Source organism: Heterodontus francisci, chromosome 4 (assembly GCF_036365525.1).
Source record: "Heterodontus francisci isolate sHetFra1 chromosome 4, sHetFra1.hap1, whole genome shotgun sequence".
NCBI classification, from domain to species: Eukaryota; Metazoa; Chordata; class Chondrichthyes; order Heterodontiformes; family Heterodontidae; genus Heterodontus; species Heterodontus francisci.
In genome coordinates, this window is record NC_090374.1 from 14694461 (window position 1) to 14717246 (window position 22786).

Here is a 22786-nt window from a genome sequence, read left to right on the forward strand (position 1 = left end):
TCTAGCGTTTGGCTAAGCAACCCTCCAGCTCTCATTCATCACCTCATGAATCTGGATTTCCCAGCTTAAGCACTGGCCTTACTCAAAACAGAAACATCTCTGGTTCCCAATAGCCTTCCTGCTCCTGAGTCCAGCTGCTTTCAAAGCTAACTGCTTTCTATGACTACCTGACTGTCTATGATCAAGCACAGAGATATATAAAAAAAAACACCTGACCGAAAGGAATCCCCCTGCATCATCTATCTCCATAGCAAGGTGGTATATGTGCTATGCCCCAGATAGTAATTTAAGCTGATTACCTCCAACTCCAAACTATCTCTTTGATTTATGATACCCACATGAATATTTGTTATTGCTGACAATGACAGGACAATTCCACCCAGACACTCTGGCTACAATTCCCAATTAAATGAGGTTACCTGCTGTTTTATAGCTCTCACCTCTCTAACTTTGTCCTTGCAAGCACACATGGAAAGATCTTTGCAATGTAAATCTTGGGTGGTCCTGCAACCCTTTTTAAATTCTGGAATTTCAGTTATCTTACTGATACACATTTAATTTCCCCAAAACTAAAAGTTACCTCTAAAATATTATTGCAAGCTATGGATTAGATGATCATAACACCTTCTTCCCCCTGAGGAAAAAATGAAAATGCATCATCATAATGATGCATTTTCATTCAGACCAACTAAAAGAAAATAACTTATGCTGCATATTTTAACAACAACCTTATCACATACAATACATATAACTGTCTCCCCCATTGTCCACCAAATAATCCATCTTGACAATATTGCTTTGCTAAATCTGTAACCAGAAATCCAATTAAGACTTAATGTTTCTTTTTGTGGTATTTTCTGAAAGTTGTCTTCTTCTGCTAATGCTATCAACCTAACCTTTGTTGATTGTTGCAAAACACTCAGGGATAAATCTTCCTGTCCCAGAAATGGCTTAGCAATTGGCAAAACCATTCAGCTTTTCAATAAATACAGTGAAATTTTGTTTGCTTAAACTTGAGCAAATCCCAACATACCCATCTCAGTCTGTGGATTCGAAATCCTGCAAGTAATTCCCACTTTTGTGACAATTCTGTTAGACACCAGTAACTTTTTAAAAAGGAATTCAAACTCCCAGTTTTACTGAAAGAATTATGCCACAAAACTTCACATTTTAAACAAAAAAACTTTACTGTACAAGGGTTAAATAAAGCAAAACGTACTAACCTAATACTACAATTTGAAATCACTTATACTTTAAACTTAAAATCTTAATGAAACATAAAGACATATACTTTAAACTCTAACTCTCACCATTACACCCCCCATTTGACTTTTACTTTCAGCCCAAGTGTTCCCCTATACTTTACAGGACCTTAGCGATTTGCTCACTTCTGCAGGGACCAATCCAAAGTGTACCACAGCTCTTAGGTATTCACTTCAATTTTCCGGCTATCTTCTGAGGTATGAGATCTCCTGGGGATTCACCCTCTAGCGTTTGGTTAAGCAACCCTCCATCTCTCATTCACCACCTGATGTATCAGGATTTCCGAGCTTAAGCACTGGCCTTACTCAAAACAGAAACATCTCTGATTCCCAATAGCCTTCCTGCTCCTGAGTCCAGCTGCTTTCAAAGCTGATTGCTTTCCATCACCATCTGACTGTCTTTAAGCAAGCACAGAGATTTAAAAACACCTGACTGAAAGGAATCCCCCTGCATCATCTATCTCCATAGCAAGGTGGTATATGTGGTATGTCCCAGATAGTAATTTAAGCTGATTAGCTCCAACTCCAAAACATCTCTTTGATTTCTGATACCCACATGAATAATTGATATTGCTAACAATGGCAGGACAATTCCACCCTGACTTTCAGACTACAATTCCCACCTAAATGAGGACCCCCTGCTGTTTTATGGCTCTCACCTCTCTAACTTTGTCCTTGCAAACACACATGTAAAGATATTTGAAATGAAAATCTTGGGTGGTCCTGCAACCTTTTTTTAAATTCTGGAATTTAAATTATCTTACAGCTATAAATTTAATTTCCCCAAAACTAAAAGTGACCTCTAAAATATTAATGCAAACCATGAACTAGATGATTGTGACAGCAGTGATAGTACTTACCAGTACTGTATCCTCGTGATATACAGTGACAGACCCGTACCCATCAATGCTGTACCTCAGTGTTATACAGTGACAGACTTGTCCCCACCAGTACTGTGTATAATGATTGCATTTATAAACACTTGGATAAGCACTTTAGTGCTGTATCCGACAGGGCTACAGTCCAAGAGCTGGGAATTGGGATTAGGCTGAATAGCTCTTTTTTGGCCGGCACAGATGCAATGGGCTGAATGGCCTCCTCCTGTACTGCAGATTTTCTGTGTTTCTCTGTTTTAGTGCCTATGTGAGTGTATTTCTCCCCGCGGTGGATCCGTTTTTTTTATTCATTCATGGGATGTGGGGGTCGCTGGCAATGCCAGCATTTGTTGCCCATCCCTAATTGCCCTTGACAATGGAATGGGTTGCTAGGCCATTTCAGAGGGCAGTTAAGAGTCAACCACATTGCTGTGGGTCTGGAGTCACATGTAGGCCAGACCACGTAAGGATGGCAGATTTCCTTCCCTTCAGGACATTAGTGATCCAGATGGGTTTTCAGGACAATCAATGATAGTTTCATGGCACCATTACTGACTCTAACTTTCAAGTCCATATATTTATTAATTAATTGAATTTAAATTCCACCAGCTGCTGTGGTGGGATTTGAATCCATGTCTCCAGGGCATTAGTCTGAGCCTCTGGATTACCATGTTCAGTGACATTACCACTATGCCACCATCTCCCTGCCAAGGGAATTGGCCCCAGACAGTCACATGAGACAATTGATTGATAGTAGTGTGAGGGGCGGGGGCCAGAATAACAGTCACATGGAACAGCTGTGGGAAAACACCAGGAATATGAGGGGAAATCACCAGGAATGAGGGTAAAACATCGGTAATGTGAGGAGAAAACACCAGGAATGAGGCAAAGCTACCAGAAATGTGATAGGAAAACATTGAGAATCTGACGGAAAAACACTGACAATGTTGAGGAAAACACTGGAAATGTGATAGAAAAACATCAAGAATGTGAGAGGAAAACTCTGGGAAAGTGATAGAAAGAATTTTGTACTCAGGACCCAGGATCACACAGCGAATGATGACTAAAGCAAGTCCAGTTTAAATTGCTGGATGAGATTCAGTGCAGGGCGAGTGGAACAGGTTTATATTACAGTTTGAACATTCGGTTTCTCAGCCTCCTGTGATGGATCAGTCCTGCTCCTTTCTGGGGACAAAACAAGATTAAATAAAATGAGCCATATTAACAGTAAAATAAGAGCATTTTTAGAACCGCCATATACAACCTGCAGCTGTTTACATAGGATTCCCCATGTATTTGAAAAGAGATGTGAATAGCAGTATCACTGTTAAACATTGAAACAATGGGACTAAATGTTGTCCCTATTTTCAGACAAGAACGACAACAACTTGCATTTAAATATCACCTTTAATGTAGTAAAATATCCCACGGCACATCACAGGAGTGTAATCAGGAGAAATTTGACACCGAGCCACATGGGGAGATATTAGGACAGGTGACCAAAAGCTGGGTCAAAGAGGCAGGATTAAGCAGCTTTTGATCATGTGTCCTAATGTCTCCTTTGTAGTGCAATGGGACATTTTCCTGTGTTAAAGGCGCTATATAAATGAAAGTTATTATTGAGTCACAGACATGAATTCCAGTCAGGCCTTGCACTGATCCAATCCAGTAGGCAGTGGGTTTCCAACACTCATCTCCTGCCCGATGGAATGAAACAATAGGCCCCACGAACCTGAAACTATTACGTATCACTGTTGCACAATAAATCAGAACAATCCGTTCTTTCTTGGGCCAGTTCAGGTGTTTAAATTTCATTACATTTTAATGAATCGTAAATGACTGCTCAATTGATTTGCTATTTCTTGTATATCAGCTGTCGTTACACAGTAACTCCCAGTGAATGTAAATTCTTACTTATCAATCCCCAAAGGAAAACAGGACTGAATACTAGGTGCCACACCATGTAGTAATATAATGAAAAAGCAATACATATTGGAGCAGATTCTATAGATGCAGTTCCGACAAGTGCAGTAGCCACAGAGGCACAATTCACTATTGGCCAATCAGGATGACAATGGTTTGCCCCAGTGTCATCAATCAAAATAAAGATAATTTTACAAAAGGTCTCCTTTTCAAGGGGACATGAACAATAAGTACGCAAATCATACATTAAGAAACTAAACTTTTCAGATTAAGTCTTTTTTTTATTCTATCATGGGATGACTGCCGCTGGCCAGGCCAGCATTTGTTGCCCATCCCTAATTGCCCTTGAGAAGGTGGTGGTGAGCTGCCTTCTTAAACTGCTGCAGTCCTTGTGGTGTAGGTACACCAATAGTGCTGTTTGGGAGGGAGTTCCAAGATTTTGACCCAGAAACAGTGAAGGAACAGCGATATAGTTCCAAGTCAGGATGATGTGTGACTTGGAGGGGAACTTGCAGGTGGTAGTGTTTAGGAACGTAGGAACTAGGTGCCATGAGTAGGCCATTTGGCCCCTTGAGCCTGCCTCACCATTAAACTAGATCATGGCTGATCTTCTATGTCACCATTTCCTGCACTATCTCCATATCCCTTGATGCTTTAATATCTAGAATAGCGACAAAGGATTCAATAGTGTGTTCAAGAGCAGAGTTGCAGAAAAAGCTAACACAGACAGCAAGATCACTGGTGGAATTCTAACAAACCATACTGGCAATCATGCTTTTTATTATTCATTCATGGGATGTGGGTGTCGCCAGCATTTATTGCCTATCTCTAATTGCCCTAGACAACTCTCAAACAAAAGAGAATCTAACCATGCCATTCAATGGCATTATGATCGCTGAATCCCCCACTATCAACATCCTGGGGATTACCATTAACCAGAAACTGGAATAGCCATATAAATACCGTGGCTACAAGAGCAGGTCAGAGGCTAGGAATCCTGCAGCGAATAACTCACCTCCTGACTACCCAAAGCCTGTCCACCATCTACAAGACACAAGTCAGAAGTGTGATGGAATACACTCCACTTGCCTGGATGGGTGCAGCTCCAACAAAACTCAAGAAGCTCAACACCATCCAGGAGAAAGCAGCCCGCTTGATTGGCACCCAATCTACAAACATTTACTCCCTCCACCACCGACGCACAGTGGCAGCAGTGTGTACCATCTACAAGATGCACTGCAGCAAAGCATCAAGGCTTAGACAGTACCTTCCAAACCTGCAACCTCTACCAGCTCGAAGGACAAGCACAGCAGATGCATGGGAACACCACCACCTGCAAGTTCTCTTCCAAGTCACACAGCATCCTGACTTGGAACTATCTGCCATTCGTTCACTGTCACTGGGTCAAAAACCTGGAACTCCTTCCTAAAAACTCTGTGGATGTACCTACCTCACATGGACTGCAGCGGTTCAAGAAGGCGGCTCACTGCCACCTTCTCAAGGGCAATTAGGGATGGGCAATAAATGCTGTCCAAGCCAGCGATGTCCACATCCCATGAATGATTAAAAAAGAGTGGCTTCCTAGGCCATTGAGGGCAGCTAAGAGTCATTCCTGTGGGTCTGGAGTCACATGTAGGCCAGACCAGGTAAGGACAGCAAATTTCCTGCACTAAAGGGCACTAGTAAACCAGATTGGTTTTTATGACAATCAGAGTTTCATGGCATTATTACTGAGGCTAGTTTTCAACTGCAGCCTTTCATTAATTAATTGAGTTTAAATTCCACCAGCTGACATGGTGGGATTTGAACGCATATCCTTGGGGCATTAGCCTGGGCCTCTGGAATATTAGTTCAGTGACATTACCATGACACCACTGTCTCCTTTGGGATGCCATGCCTCTGCTGCCCTTGTCCTTCTAGGTGGTAGCAGTCGTGCGTTTGGAAGGTGCTATTGAAGGAGGCTTGACGAGTTGCTGCAGTACATCTTGTAGATGGTACATACTGCTGCCACTGTGCACTGGTGGTGGAGGGAGTCAATGTTTAAGCTGGTAGACGGGTTGCTAACCAAGCGGGTTGCTTTGTCCTGGATGCTATCGAGATTCTTGAGTGTTTTTGAAGCTGCACTCATCCTTGCAAGTGGAGAGTATTCCCTCACACTCCTGAATTGTGGCTTGTAGGTGACAGACAGGCTTTGGGAAGTCAGGAGGTGAGTTACTCGCTGCAGAATGCCCAGCCTCTGTGCTGCTGTTGCAGTCACTGTATTTATATTGCTACTTCAGTTAAGTTTTTGGTCAACCCCCAGGATGTTGATGGTGGTGGATTCAATGATGGTAATGCTATTGAACATCAAGGGGAGATGGTTAGATTCTGTCGTGTTGGAAATGGTCATTGCCTGGCACTTGTTGTGGCGTGAATGTTACTTGCCACTTGATCAGCCCAAGCTTGAATGTTATCCAGGTGTTGCTATATGCGGGCATGGACAGCTTCAGTATCTGAGGAGTTGCGAATGGCACTGAACACTGTGCAATCATTAACAAACATCTGCACTTCTGGCCTTAATAAATAGGGAGGGTCATTGATGAAGCAACTGAAGATAGTTTGACCTAGGACACTACCCTGAGGAACTCCTGCAACGATGTCCTGGAGCTGAGATAATTGGCCTTCAACAACCACACCCATTTTCCTTTGTGCTAGGTATGTGTCTAGGGGTAGATGAGTCATCTCCATGGCTGCAGTATCTATGGATACAGCTTACATAGGTACAGTATCTAAGGGTACAGTCTCCATGGTTATGCTATGGGTAGTTTCCATAGAGAGACTTTTAATGGGTGGTTTCCTTTCTACTCTTCCAATTGAGATCACACAGCAGTCACCAGTTAAAATCATATGATAAAGAGTCCACTTTATGAAGTTTATTTTTCCCAAAAATATACTTTATTCATAAAAATCTGTTAAAAAAATACATTACAACTCAGTTCAAAACAGCACAAAGTTGACATTCCAAAAAGTGCAAAGGAGATCAGTTTTCTTCAATACAGGAGTGAGTTGCCTCACAACTCTTCCATTCCATTTTACATGCCATGTACATCTCACAGCAAAACCATATTTGGTGTATACAGCCCGAGGGGATTCCCATGGGACAGCCCCTCAGTTCACTTTGGTGGGAGGACCTTACACTGTGGTCTTTCCTCATTGAGCCTTTGCAACGGCTGCCCCAAGCTTTAGTGCATCCCTCAGCACGTAGTCCTGGACCTTGGAATGTGCCAGTCTGCAACACGCAGTCGTGGATAATTCTTTGCGCTGGAAGACCAGCAAGTTTTGGGCAGACCAAAGAGCGTCTTTCACCGAATTGATGGTCCTTCGGCAGCAGTTGATGTTTATATCGGTGTGCGTCCCTGGGAACAACCCGTAGAGCACAGACTCTTGTGTTACAGAGCTGCTTGGGATGAACCTCGACAAAAACCACTGCATCTCTTTCCACACCTGCTTTGCAAAGACACATTCCAGAAAGAGGTGGGCAACAGTCTCTTCCCCACCACAGCCACCTAGAGGGCAGCGTGCGGAGGGAGCGAGACTCCGGGCGTGCAGGAAGGATCTGACAGGGAGGGCCCTTCTCACCATGAGCCAAGCTACGCCTTGGTGCTTGTTTGAAAGTTCTGGTGATGAGGCATTCTGCCAAATGACTGGCAGTCTGCTCAGGGAACCATCCAACAGGATCCACATCTCTTTTTCCCATAGGGCCTTGAGGACATTCTGTGCAGACCACTACCTGATGGATTGGTGGCCAAAGGTGTTTTTCTGCAGAAACTTTTCCACTAAGGATAGGTGGTACAGCACAGTCCAACTGGATGGAGCGTTACGTGGCAATGTGACCAGACCCATCATTCGCAACATAGGGGACAGATAGAACCTCAGCATATAGTGACACTTGTTGTTTGCATACTGGGGCTCTACGCACAGCTTGATGTAGTCGCACAAGAAGGTGGTCATCAGGATGAGGGCGATGTTGGGTACATTTTTCCTGCCCTTATCCAGAGGTTTGAACATTGTGTCCCTCTGGACCGGGTCCATTTTGGATCTCCAGATAAAGCGGAAAATGGCTCGGGTGACCGCCACGGCGCAGGAGTGGTGTATGGGCCAAACCTGCGCCACATACAGCAACAACGTGAGCAGCTCGCACCTGATGACCAGGTTCTTACCCACAATGGAGAAAGATCGCTGCTCCCACATGCTCAGTTTATGGTATCCTGGCTATTCGCTCCTTCCAGGTTTTGGCACACGCCCCAGCCCTTCCGAACCATATCCCCTTCACCTTCAGGTAGTCTGACCTGACGGTGAAGGGGACAAAGGATCGGTTGGCCCAGTTTCCAAAGAACATGGCCTCACTCTTGCCATGGTTAGCTTTGGCTCCCGAGGCCAGTTTGAACATGGGTTCAGATGCTCATCAGTCTGGTACAGACAGCGGATCCGAGCAGAAGACGGTGACGTCGTCCATGTACAAGGAGGTTTTTACCTGAGTGCCTCCGCTGCCTGGGATTGTCACCCATCTTATGTCCGCATCCTTCTTAATGGACTCAACAAAAGGTTTGATACAGCAAACAAACAAAACAGGAGAGAGAGGACAACCCTGTCTGACTCCAGATTGGATCGGAGAACTTTCTGATTCCCACCCATTGATTGAGACTGCACTATTGATAGTTTGATCCAATTGCGGATTCCCTCTCCAAACCCTATTTTGGAGAGCACGTTCATCATGTAGGTGTGCGTTATGCTGTCAAAAGCCTTCTCCTGGTCCAAGCTGATGAGGCAGGTGTCCACCCTCCTGTCCCGTACATAGGTGATCATATCCCTGAGTAGCACGAGACTATCAGAGATCTTCCTGCCGGGTACAGTGTAGGTCTGGTCAGGGTGAATCACCAACTCCAGAGCAGACTTGACCTGACTGGCAATGACTTTGGACAGAATCTTGTAGTCAACATTAAGCAGTGAGATGGGCTGCCAATTTCTGATTTCTGCCCTCTCCCCCTTTCGCTTGTATATGAGGGTGATGATGCCTTTCCTCATGGATTCTGACATGCTGCCGGCCAGAAGCATACTCCCGTATACTTCCAGCAGGTCTGGGCTGACCCAGTCCCACAGAGCTTAATACATCGCAACCGGTAAGCTGTCGCTTCCGAAAGTTTTACTCGTCTCGCAGGACCTGACAGCGTTTGTCAGCTCATCCAGAGCTAATGGTTTGTCCAGACTCTCCCACGTGAAGTCACCTTTGTGATAGATGACAGGAAGGACTGGGAGGCTGTGCTGTCTGTGGGCTTCACGACGTACAGCCCAGCATAAAAGATTTTGCTGATCCTTAGTATGTCGGACAGCAAAGACGTTATCGAGCCATCGTCTTTCTTCAGGCTGCTGATCACAGAGCTCTCTCTGTGTACCTTTTGGAAGAAGTAATGCGAGCACATCTCATCCTGCTCAACAGAGCAGACTCTGGACCGGAAGATGATCTTGGAGGCCTCCTTGAACTCGACCTCCATAGACTGCAGCCGGAGCAGATTTTGCATTCTTTTCTGGAGTCGGGACATTTCCCTCTGTCTCTCTCTCTCCCTCAACACCTTTGAAGATAAAGAACCTCTTGATGTTCTCCTTGATCGCCTCCCACCAGTGAACTGGAGACTCAAAGAGGGGTTTCACGGTTCTCCAACCTTTGTAATCCCTTTTGTGTTCCTCAATGTTCTCTGGGGTTAGCAGTGTAACATGCAGCTTCCATGTCTCCCTGCCAACCCGTTGGTCATTCTGTAAGTGACAGTCGGCCAGTAAGAGGCAGTGGTCAGAGAAGAACACAAGAAGTCAATCCTGGAATGGGAAGACCCTTCCGATCTTAGATTAGAGATACAGCACTGAAACAGGCCCTTCGGCCCACCGAGTCTGTGCCGAACATCAACCACCCATTTATACTAATCCTCCACTAATCCCATATTCCTACCAAACATCCCCACCTGTCCCTATATTTCCCTACCACCTACCTATACTAGTGACAATTTATAATGGCCAATTTACCTATCAACCTGCAAGTCTTTTGGCTTGTGGGAGGAAACCGGAGCACCCGGAGAAAACCCACGCAGACACAGGGAGAACTTGCAAACTCCACACAGGCAGTACCCGGAATCGAACCCAGGTCCCTGGAGCTGTGAGGCTGCGGTGCTAACCACTGCGCCACTGTGCCGCAGTCTTGATCAGGTGTATCTATGCTGCGCTCGATCTGCAGGGTTGCTGAAGACGTCGTGCAGCTTGGCATCTTTAACTGTTTCCGTTAGGAATCTGGACGTAGTGTCCAGTTTGCTGTCATCCCTGCCGGATCGTCCAGCTGCGTTAATGATGCAGTTGAAGTCACCGCCTAGAATGACCGGTCTGGATGTTGCCAGCAGCAGTGGGAGTTGCTGGAGGACCGTCAATTGCTCGCTGCATTGAGCTGGGGCATACACGTTGATCAACCGGAGCGGAGCATTGTTGTCCATTACATCTGCTACGAGGATGCGGCCGCACACCACCTCCTTAACTTCGGAGATGGTGAAGTTACCTCCCCGCAGCAGAATACCCAGGCCGGAGTAACGCGAATCATTACCCCCTTGATCAGATCGATGGCCCGTGGGACCACCATCTCAACCATTGCCTGTAGGTGCTGAGGTGTGGTATTCCACACTCCTGCAGAAACAGCAGGTCAGCTTTGACCTTGGTGAGGCAGTCCAAGGTTAAAACACATCGCGTAGTGGATTTGATGCTACGCACATTAATCGAAGCAATCTTTATACCCATTTTAAAGTTGCTTCCCACACCAGTTGTTCTTGCGAGTCCCATTCCTTGGGTATGTTCCTGCATACCCATAGTATACACAAGCTGTTTCACATTCGTTGGGCTCAGAAACCCCTCCTGGTTACTCCTGGGGGGTTTGTTCTGCTGGGGTGACATCAGGGTGGGGTGGGGGGGGTGGTTCTTGTAGGCAGCAAAGCTTGGGCTGTCCTCTGCTGGTGGTGTCTTTCCCCTCTGTTCCTCCTCAAAGACATCACTGCTCCCGGCTTCCCGGAGCTGGAGTGCGCCAGACGTGTCTTTGCTCTCGGTGTCCCGGAGCTGGGATGCGCTGGGCATGTCGCTAGGTTCGGCGCTTTGGGTTTGGGGCGTGCTGGGCCCATCACAGCTTCCAGTGCCCCAGAGCTGGGGGGGCTTTATCTTCCAGCTCCTTTGAGTTCTGCCGTTTCTTTTGCAGGTGCCGTCGTTCTGGCCCTTCCCCGTCAATGAGGAGGAGCTGCCATAGTCTGTCTCAGACGGTAGCCTCCTCTTGCTACTGGTTTGGGTGGTGACCGGTTCCTTTTTTTGAGGTTTTTTTCTTTGTGGTTTTCTTTTGTACCACTTGCCACTGACCAGTTTGTCCATCTGCTGCCTCATCCTCCACTGATTCTGTCTGCAGAGGAGGGGTTTCCAGCACACGGTAGGTGTTGGGTCGCTGGTTGCAGCTGCCTCCCCTGTCTTCTGCTTCTCAGGTAGACTTTCCTCATTGCGGGGAGTATTGCTTATCTCCTTCCCAGCACCAGAAGTATTCACCGTTCCTTCTCCCAGCCTTTCCTTGGACCTTGCCCCCTGAGCATAACTGAGGCAGTGTTTGGGGCAGGTTTTGTAGAGGTGGCCTGACAATAAAATCCCAACTATCAATTTAACTAAAGGAAACCTAATAAATTAAATCATCATCTTCTATTCTGTGTCTACAGTACATTTTTTACTCTTCCTTTGGCCACTCAGAATAACAGCATCAAACAAAATAAAATTAATCTAACAAAAATGGATTAATCTTTTTAAAGGGACACAAACAATAGCCACCAAATTATTAATAAAACAAAGGGAACTTGTCAAGTGAAATCCGAATATTATTACCCATCTCTCTGTCTCTGTAGTAGGTATCATTCAAATACAATGTAAATTCTAGTCTAGAGAGAGATTCTAACACCCTCTAGTGACATGTTTTGGTCATTAACGGGATTGCAAAACTTTTTCAATGCTCTTGATAGCCATCATTTCATCTGAAGTGCAGCCAATACCCAGAGTCATAGTCATTCACAGCACAGAAGGATGCCATTTGGCCCATCGAGTCTATGCCAGCATTCTGTAGAGTAATCCAGTCAGTCCCATTCCCCCACTCTATCCCCGTAGCCCTGCAAGTTTATTTTCTTCAAATGCCCATCCAATTTACCTTTTGAAATCATTGGTCATTTCTGCTTCCATCACCCTCGAGTTCCGCCGTGTAAAAAAGCTCCCCCTGCATCTCTTGCCCAAAACCTTAAATCTGTGTCCCCTGGTCCTTGTATCATCAATTAATGGGGGCAGTTTTTCTTTGTCTGCCTCTTCTAAACCTGTAATAATCTTGTACACCTTTATCAAATCTCCCCACAATCTCCTTCTCTCCAAGGAGAACAACCCCAGGTACTCCAACCTAACTTTGTAGCTAAAATCCCTCATCCCTGGAACCATTCTGGTAAATCTCCTCTGCACCCTCTCAAGGACCCTCACATCCTTCTTAAAGCGTGGTGACCAACACTGGACACAATACTCTAGTTGTGACCGAACCAGAAATTTATAAAGGTTCAGTATAACTTCCCGCTTTTGTTCTCAATAATTCTATTTATAAAGCCCAAGATCCCATATGCTTTGCTGACCACTCTCTAAATATCTGCTGCAACCTTCAAAGATCGATGCAAATACACCCCCAGGTCCTTCTGTCCCTGCGCACTCCTTAGAACTGCACCATTAAGTACCTATTGCCTCTCCCCATCCCTTCTGCTTAAGTGCATCACCTCAAAATTCTCTGCATTAAATTCCAGTTGCCACTTGTCTGCCCATTCTGCTAGCCTATCTATGTCCTGTTTCAGACAGTTCATATCATCCTCACTGTTTGCCACTCCTCCGTGTTCAGTATCATAGGCAAATTTTGAAATTCTACTCTGTATTCCATGATCCAAGTCATTTATATATATCAAAAAAGCAGTGGTCCTAGCATTCACCCTTAGAGAACACCACTGTCTACCCATCCTCCAGTCTGAAAAATACCCATTCACCATTACTCGCTGTTTTCTGTCCTTAAGCCAATTTTTTCTCCAAGCTGACACTGACCCTCCTATTCCATGAGCCTCAGTTTTGTTAACCAGCCTTTTATCTGGTACTTTGTCAAACACTTTCTTAAAATCTAAATAAACAACATCTATTGCATTCCCTTCATCATTTCTTTCAGGGGGAGGCAGTAGCGTAGTGGTACTGTCACATGACTAATAAATCCTGAGGCCCAGGCTAGTGCTCCGGGGACATGGGTTTAAATCCCACCATGGCAGATGGTGAAGTTTGAATTCAATTAATAAGTCTGGAATTAAAAGTTAATCTAATGGTGACCATGAATTCATTGTCAATTATTGTAAAGACACATCTGGTTCACTAATGTCCTTTAGGTCCTTACCAAAGCAATCTGGTTGACTCTTCAAATGCCTTCTGAAATGGCCTAGCAAGCCACTCAGTTGTATCAAACTGCTACGCAGTCTAAGTAAAGGAATGAAACCGGACGGATCACCCGGCATCGACCTAGGCACTGGAAACAACAACAGCAAACCTATCCCTGTGGACCCTTACGAACATCTGGGGGCTTGTGCCAAAATTGGGAGAGCTGTCCCACAGACGAGTCAAGCAACAGCATACTCACGGAATCATACCTTACAGACAATGTTCCAGACACCAACATCACCATCCCTGGGTATGTCCTGTCCCACCAGGCAGGACAGACCCAGCAGAGGTGGCGGCACAGTGGTATACAGTAAGGAGGGAGTTGCCCTGGGAGTCCTTAACACCGACTCCAGACCCCATGACGTCTCATGGCATCAGGTCAAACGTGGGCAAGGAAACCTGCTGATTACCACCTACTGCTCCCCCTCAGCAGATAAATCAGTGCTTCACCATGTTGAGCACCAATTGGAAGAAGCTGGATCCTTCTCGGTCTCCTCCTGAAGTCCCCAGCATCACAGATGCCAGTCTTCCGCCAATCAGATTCATTCCAGGTGATATCAAGAAATGGCTGAAGGCACAGGATACTGCAAAGACTATGGGCCCTGACAACATTCCAGCAATAGTACTGAAGACTTGTGCTCCAGAACTAGCCGTGCCCCTAGCCAAACTGTTCCAATAAAGCTACATTGACATCTACAATGTAGAAAATTGTCCAGGTATGTCCTGTGCACAAAAAGCAGGACAAATCCAACCAGTCAATTACCGCCCCATCAGTCTACTCCCGATCATCAGCAAAGTGATGGAAGGGGTTGTCGACAGTGCTATCAAGCGGCACTTGCTTAGCAATATCCTGCTCAGTTTGGATTCCGCCAGGACCACTCAGCTCCTGACCTCATCACAGCCTTGGTCTAAACATGGACAAAAGAGCTGAACTCCAGAGGTGAAGTGAGAGTGACTGCCCTTGACATCAAAGGCAGCATTTGACCGAGTACGGCATCAAGGAGTCCTCGCAAAACCAGAGTCAATGGGAGTCAGGGGGAAAACTCTCCGCTGGTTGGAGTCATGCGTAGCACAAGGAAAAAACATCTCAGTCCCAGGACATCACTGCAGGAGTTCCTCAGGCCCAATCACCTTCAGCTGCTTCATGAATAGCCTTCCCTCAACCATAAGGCCAGAAGTGGGGATAATTGCACAATGTTCAGCACCATTCGTGATGCCTCAGATACTGAATGGTCTGTGCCCATATGCAGGAAGACTTGGACAACATCCAGGCTTGGGCAGATAAGTGACAAGTAACATTTGTGCCAGGCAATGACTATCTCATACAAGAGAGAATCTAACCATCTCCTCTTGATGTTCAATGGCATTACCATCGCTGAATCCCCGACTGTCAACATCTTGGGGGGTTACCATTTACAGAAACTGAACTGGACTAGCTACCTAAATACTGTAGCTGCAGGAGCAGGTCAGAGGTGGGGAATTCTCTGGCGAGTAACTCACCTCTTGTCTCCCCAGTGCCTGTCCACCAACTATAAGGCGCAAGTCAGGAATGCAATGAAATACTCTCCACTTGCCTGGATGGGTGCAGCTCTAAAAACACTCAAGAAGCTCGACACCATCCAGGACAAAACAGCCCACATGATCGGCGCTCCATTCACAACCTTCAACATTCACTCTTTCCATCACTGACCCACAGTGTTAGCTGCGTGTACCACTTACAAGATGCACTGGAGCAACTCGCCAGGCCCCTTAGACAGCACCTTCCAAACCTATGGACCCTACCACCTAGAAGGACAAGGGCAGCAGATGCATGGGAACACCACCTGCATGTTCCCTTCCAAGCCTCACATCATCTTGACTTGGAACTATATCACCATTCCTTCACTGTTGCTGGGACAAAATCCTGGAACTCCCTTCCTAATAGCACTGTTGCTGTATGTAGACCACATGGAGTGCAGCGGTTCAAGAAGGCAGCTCACTACCACCTTCTCAAAGGTAACTAGGGATAGGCAATAAATGCTGGCCTGGCCAGTGACGCCCACATCCCACAAATGAATAAAAGAGAACCTTCTCTGTTGCTTCATCAAAATATTCAATTAGCACGATCTGCCTTTCACAAATCTGTGCTGGCTCTCCTTAATTAGCTGAAAGTTCTCCAAGTGCCTGTTCATTTTTTTCACTGATTATTGTTTCTACAACTTTACCCACCACTGATGTTAAACCAACTTGCCTGTGTTTTATTTTATTTCCGAGTGTTGAGGTGAGTGGTTGGTGCTTTCCAGGAAGCATTAGGAAAAGACTGAGATTGGAAAGTGAACAGGAATCTGACTGTCAATAACCCAGCACTGCAATCAAATTCAACTCAATCAGTTTTGCATCATAATATGCCCTGAGGGCTTAACCTTGCAGATTAAACTAGACAATAGTGAATAGAGGTGGTCTGGGAGATTTAATCAGGTCCCTGATAGCTCAGCAAATTCTTGCTGTGAGGAGCTGAATCATACAGACCAGAAAGGGGCCAGTTTCCATCCCCAGTCTGGGCTGAATTAGCCAATCCCAGCTGGGCTGCAGTCGGGGCTCTCCAATTGGTCCAAGAGCTACTGGGATAGGGAAAGGAAACATTGCCCAGAGTTCCTGATCCTGCTGGGATCCAGCGACCTCTGCTGGACATGTACTGTGTCGCCATTTGTCGACCAGAATGGCTCAAGTGTTTGAATCACCTGCCAACACACACTGACCAAAGCTCACTCATGAATCAAGCTTCAGGCATTTAAAGACAAGAGTCTCCCAGCAATATTACATACCTGGATTTGTCCCTCCATAAAATAATCCACATCACTAAAAGGGCGAGGAGTTTCACTCCAAGTGGAATGCACAATATCGCAATGGGGAAAGTCTCTGCAGCTGAACAGGAAGGGAGAGAAAACAAATCAGAGACAAGCAAAGGTGAGAGACCAACAACGCAGAGACAATTAATCCAAGTTTGTAAACAAGCAGGGCAGAAATATTGTTGTCTTTCTTCTTTTGGGCCTCCTTATCTCGAGAGACAATGGATACGCGCCTGGAGGTGGTCAGTGGTTTGTGAAGCAGCGCCTGGAGTGGCTATAAAGGCCAATTCTGGAGTGACAGGCTCTTCCACAGGTGCTGCAGAGAAATTTGTTTGTTGGGGCTGTTGCACAGTTGGCTCTCCCCTTGCGCCTCTGTCTTTTTTCCTGCCAACTACTAAGTCTCTTCGACTCGCCACAATTTAGCCCTGTCTTTATGGCTGCCCGCCAGCTCTGGCGAATGCTGGCAACTGACTCCCACGACTTGTGATCAATGTCACACGATTTCATGTCGCGTTTGCAGACGTCTTTATAACGGAGACATGGACGGCCGGTGGGTCTGATACCAGTGGCGAGCTCGCTGTACAATGTGTCTTTGGGGATCCTGCCATCTTCCATGCGGCTCACATGGCCAAGCCATCTCAAGCGCCGCTGACTCAGTAGTGTGTATAAGCTGGGGGTGTTGGCCGCTTCAAGGACTTCTGTGTTGGAGATATAGTCCTGCCACCTGATGCCAAGTATTCTCCGAAGGCAGCGAAGATGGAATGAATTGAGACGTCGCTCTTGGCTGGCATACGTTGTCCAGGCCTCGCTGCCGTAGAGCAAGGTACTGAGGACACAGGCCTGATACACTCGGACTTTTGTGTTCCGTGTCAGTGCGCCATTTTCCCACACTCTCTTGGCCAGTCTGAACATAGCAGTGGAAGCCTTACCCATGCGCTTGTTGATTTCTGCATCTAGAGACAGGTTACTGGTGATAGTTGAGCCTAGGTAGGTGAACTCTTGAACCACTTCCAGAGCATGGTCGCCAATATTGATGGATGGAGCATTTCTGACATCCTGCCCCATGATGTTCGTTTTCTTGAGGCTGATGGTTAGGCCAAATTCATTGCAGGCAGACGCAAACCTGTCGATGAGACTCTGCAGGCATTCTTCAGTGTGAGATGGTGCTGAATCAGACCAAGTGTATGGACTGTGAATGGAGAGGATGAATAATAGTGTCGAACAGCGACAAGGCTTAATACTGTAGTATTTACAGCATCTAGGTTAGTCCTGTCATATTTACAGTGAAAAGGGTTAATACTGTAGTATATCCCCATCATGACTAAATATTGCAATGGTCAAAGTGACATGGGTACACAAGAACACAAGAAATAGGAGCATAAGTAGACCATATGGCCCATCGAGCCCGCTCCACCATTCGATACGATCATGGCTGATCTTGGGCTTCAATTCCACTTTCCTGACCACTCCCCATATCCCTTGATTCCCTGTGAGACCAAAAATCTATCTATCCCAGTCTTAAATGTTTTCGACGCTGGAACATCCACAACCCTCTGGGATAGAGAATTCCAAAGATTCACAACCCTTTGAGTGAAGTAATTTCTCCTCATCTCAGTCCTGAATGTTCGTCCCCATATCATGAGACTGTGTCCCCGTGTTCTAGATTCCTCAGCCAGCAGAAAACATCTCTTAGCTTCTACCCTATCAAGCCCTTTCAGAATCTTTTATGTCTCAATTAGATCGCCTCTTGGAACTAAACTCCGGAGAATATAGGCTCAATTTGCTCAGCCTCTCATCATAGGACAACGCTCCTCATCCCAGAGACCAATTTAGTAAATCTTCACTGCACTGCCTCCAGTGCAAGTATATCCTTTCTTAAATGTGAAGACCAAAGCTGCACACAGTATTACAGGTGCGGTCTCACCAGAGCCCTGTACAATTTTAGTAAGATTTCTTTATTCCTGTACTCCAATCCCCTTGCAAGAAAGGCCAACATTCCATTTGCCTTCCTAATAGCCTGCTGCACCTGCATGTTAACTTGTGCATTCTTTGTACGAGTACCCCCAAGTCCCCTCTGAACATCAACACTTAGCAGTTTCACATCTTTTAAAAAATATTTTGCTTTTCTATTTTTACAACCAAAGTGAATAACTTCACATTTCCCTGCATTATTCTCCATTTGCCATCTTGTTGCCCACTCACTTAACCTATATCTCTTTGCAGCCTCTATGTCCTCCCTGCATCTTACCTTTCCACCGAGCTTTGTATCATAAGAAAACTTAGATACATTACTCTCTGTCCCTTCATCCAAGTCATTAATATAGAGTGTAAATAGCTGAGGCCCCAGCACTGATCTTCCAACATGAAAATGCCCCATTTATGCTCAAATTCTGTAGTACTTACAGTAAAATGGGTGAGTTGTGTAATATTGAGTGTTAGGGGTAAATCATGTCATAGACTCACAGAGTCATTATGGCACAGAGGGAGGCCAGTCAGCCCTTGGAGTCCATGTAGTACACATGCTGACAGGGGTGAATGCTACATTAATGTTAGGGGGTAAATACTATTGTAATCACAATGCTCGGGGTAAATCTATAGCACCCATGGTAGCCAGGGTAAATACCTCAATGTCTGCACAGACATGATGATGGGGCTAAAAGAGTTAATTTATGAGGAAAGGTTACATCGACTAAGCTTATATACTCTTGCATATTGAAGATGAAGGGGTGATCTGGTTGAGGTGTTTAAGATAATTAAAAGCAGTTGATAGGGTAAATAGAGAGAAACTATTTCCTCTGGTGGGAGAGTCCAGAACAAGGGGCCATAACCTTCAAATAAGAGCTAGGCTGTTTGGGGTGATGTCAGGAAGGACTTCTTCACACAAAGGATAATGGCATCTGAACCTCTTCCTGGAAAAGCTGTTGAGGCTGGGAATCAATTGAAAACTTCAACACTGAGATTGATAGATTTTTGTTACACAAGGATAAGAAGGATTATTGGTAAATGGAGTTAAGATGCAGGACAGTCATGTTCTAATTGAATGGCAGGACTTTTTAAAAAAGTAAAGTAACTGTTGTAATGCAGCATACATGGAAGCCAAATTGCACACAGCATGATCCCATATACAGCCATTCAAGAATGACCAGATAGTGTGTGTTAGTGGCGTTGGTTCAGAGATAAATATTGGCCAGGACACTGGGGACAACTCCCATACTCTTCTTCAAAATAGTGTCAGGGGATCATTGACATCCATCTGAGTGGGCAGATGGGACCCCGTTTCATATCTCTTCTGAAAGATACCACATCCTAAATTGCAGCACTCCCTCAGTTTTCACTGGAGAGTCAGTTTAGATGTTGTGCTCCAGTCTCTGGAGTGGGACCTGAACCTTTAACCGTCTGATTCAGAAGCAAAAGTGAAATCCACTGAGCTGCTTCTGTTGTACTGCCCACTCTTGCTGTACAACTTCTATACACAGGAGAATATTTTTTATTCATTCATGGGATGTGGGTGTCACTAGCTAGTCGAGCATTTATTGCACATCCCTAATTACCCTTGAGAAGGTGGTGGTGAGCTGCCTTCTTGAACTGCTGCAGCCCATGTGGGGTAGGTACACCCACAGTGCTGTTAGGAAAGGAGTTCCAGGATTTTGACCCAGCGACAGTGAAGGAACGGTGATATAGTTCCAAGTCAGGATAGTGTATGACTTGGAGGGGAACTTGCAGGTGGTGGTGTTCCCATGCATTTGCTGCCCTTGTCCTTCTAGCTGGTAGAGGTTACAGGTTTGGAAGGTGCTGTCGAAGGTGAGTTGCTGCAGTGCATCTTGTAGATGGTACACACTGCTGCCACTGTGCGTCGATGGTGAAGGGAGTGAATGTTGAAGGTGGTGGATGGGGTGCCAATCAAGGAGGCCACATAATCCTGGTTCCAGAAACAAGGCCTTTAAATGGAGTTAAGATGCAGGTCTGCCAGGAGTTAATTGAATGACAGAACTTTGTTTTTGAAGTGTAGTCACTGTTTTAATGCAGGATACACAGCAGCCAATTTGCACACATTAAGATCCCATAAACAGCAATGAGATAATTATCAGACTATGTTTCGGTGTTGTTGGTTCTGAGGTAAATATTGGCCAGGAAATTGGGGGCAACTCCCATACTCTTCCTGAGAGGGCAGTGAGGACCTCGTTTTAATATCTCTTCTTAAACACAGCACCTGGAACAGTGCAGCACTCCCTCAGTATTGCATTGAGGTGTCTTGAACCCACAACCTTCTGACTTAGAGGTGAGAGTGCTAACCACTGAGCCACAGCTGATGAGTGTTGTCTGTTACACCACCCACCCTCACTGTGCAACATCTATACACTGGAGAATGTGGGAATGGTTTCTTACCATGTACAACCTGCAGCTGTGTCTCAGTCTGGATCAGATGTTGATAATTGTCCAATGATGTGTATTCCACCAGACACAGGTAAGTGTGATTGTCATTCACACTCAGCTGGTTTATCCTGGTTGAGGCGTTTCCCTCCTGTGGATTCCCGATGAGTTCGTACCGATTTCCACCATTTGCAGTTGTCCAAGATCCATTTGATTGGGCTCTGAATGTGACTATGTGTTGGTAGGGCTCCTTCCTCATCCATGTAACAGTGGACAGGGTGCGGTAACTCCTGGGTGTGAACATACAGGGCAATGTAACTGAAGCTCCCTCGGTCCCAGTCACCACTGAGACATTTCCATGGGCAGCTGAGGAAAGGACAGACATCAGAATGGATCAGTGTCTTGATGAGAACTTTAACTTATTTCAGTTCTGAGCTCTCCCTGTGGTCCAGTAGGTAGAGGCATTGCCCAGTGTAGTACTCAGCCAGTGGAGATCCCAGGGATTGTGGGCTCAGGAGGCCGGGTAGCAGAACAGATTGAAAGATGGTGACAAAACAGGAAACAGAGGGTAAGAGGTCAGGGACGTTTCTCAGACTAGCAGAAAGTGGGAAGTGGTTTGACTTGTACTGAATGGTTTTATTAATACAACCCAATGCCCTGTTTGTTTTGTCAATGGCTTCACTGCATTGGTTGTGAATTTTGAGTGATGTGTGTACATTAACAGTCTCGATCCTTTTCTCTCTCAGCCACTTTCTGTATTATTCCCTGTAAATGTTCAGTGAATTCCGTGTTGATCCTACCTACCCGCATCACACTGCATTTGTCTCGGTTAAATATCATTTCCCATTGGTCCCAGAAATGCCCAGACGATTCAATCGATTTGAGGGGCAACATCGGGGGAAGGTTAAGGTGCGGCTAATGGCACCTCAGCCAGTGCAGCACTCCCTCGGTACTGCCCTGAAGTGTGAGCTGAGCAGCAATGACCCAATTGACAGCGTCTCCCTGTGATCCACCCGCCAATTCTCCACTGAAATCATTTCAATGTATGAAGCGGTGGAACAGGTCCAGTCAGCTTTGGGCTGGACACTGCAGGCCTACAGCACTGAGACTGTGAGATGGACGTAGCTGGTTCTAATAACATGGGAACATATATATCACATTGAAAGATGATTGAGCTTCAATAGGACAGTTTAGGAATCTGAGAACAAAGAGGTCAGAATGAGAGTGGGATAGAGAAGTAACATGGCAGGAGATGGGAAGCTCTGGGTTACTCTTGTGCATTGAATTGAGGTTTCCAAAAATCAACAGTGTTTGGTTTCCCCATTGTGGAGGAGACCACATTGTGAGCAGTGAATACGGTATATTAAGTTGGAAGAAGTACAAGTAAATTGATGATTCACTTGAAAGGAACATTTGGGGTCCTGGACAGTGGGAAGGGAGGAGGTGACATGGCAAGTTTTGCACGGAAAAAGGATGTTGGGGTGATGAAGAGTGTTTCATCATGTAGCAGACAGAATGGTCACTTTGGAATGCCAGAATGGGAGGAGAAGATGTGTTTGACAATGGAGGTGGTGGAAATGGCAGAGGGTGAACCGTTGAATGTGAAGGCTGCTGCAGTGGGACAAAGGGGGAGCCCAGTCATGGGATGGGAAGCGGTGAGGACGTAAGTGTGGGAAATCGGATGAACACAGTTGATACCCCTGCCAACTACTGTGTTTAAGTTAAAGGAATACAAATCAGAAGCACTGGTGTGGTAGGCGATATCTTCAGAACAGATGTGATGGATACAGTGAAATTGGGAGACAATTGCAGATCTGTGCACCCAACCAAGTGATCTGTTGGGAAGATCTTCAAAAGCTGGAGGAAAGGATTCAAAGGATAAAGTGTCTGGACTAACGTTCATGGTCACATGATACAAAAATGATGAAGTTGATTATTCATAGTTTTCATTCTCAATTAATCAGTCAATTTGTTAATTAATCAACAGACCCAGACA

General features: G+C 45.7%; 1 protein-coding gene across 5 annotated transcripts in view; it reads right to left on the reverse strand.

Moving 5' to 3' along the window:
- Positions 1 to 278: 278 nt before the first annotated feature.
- The window catches only part of LOC137368914 (sialic acid-binding Ig-like lectin 15), a 49792-nt gene continuing 27284 nt past the window's right edge, over positions 279 to 22786 (reverse strand). For 3 of the 5 annotated variants that reach the window (XM_068029198.1, XM_068029201.1, XM_068029202.1), the window contains 3 exons: positions 20806 to 21156; positions 16396 to 16495; positions 279 to 3318 (listed from right to left, as the gene is read on the reverse strand). In XM_068029198.1, the coding sequence (XP_067885299.1) occupies positions 3261 to 3318; positions 16396 to 16495; positions 20806 to 21156 (509 nt within the window). In that variant the 3' untranslated portion in view covers positions 279 to 3260. Of the gene's footprint in view, positions 3323 to 16395; positions 16496 to 20805; positions 21157 to 22786 lie in introns of all 5 variants that reach the window. The other 2 variants (XM_068029199.1, XM_068029203.1) reach the window with 2 other exon arrangements.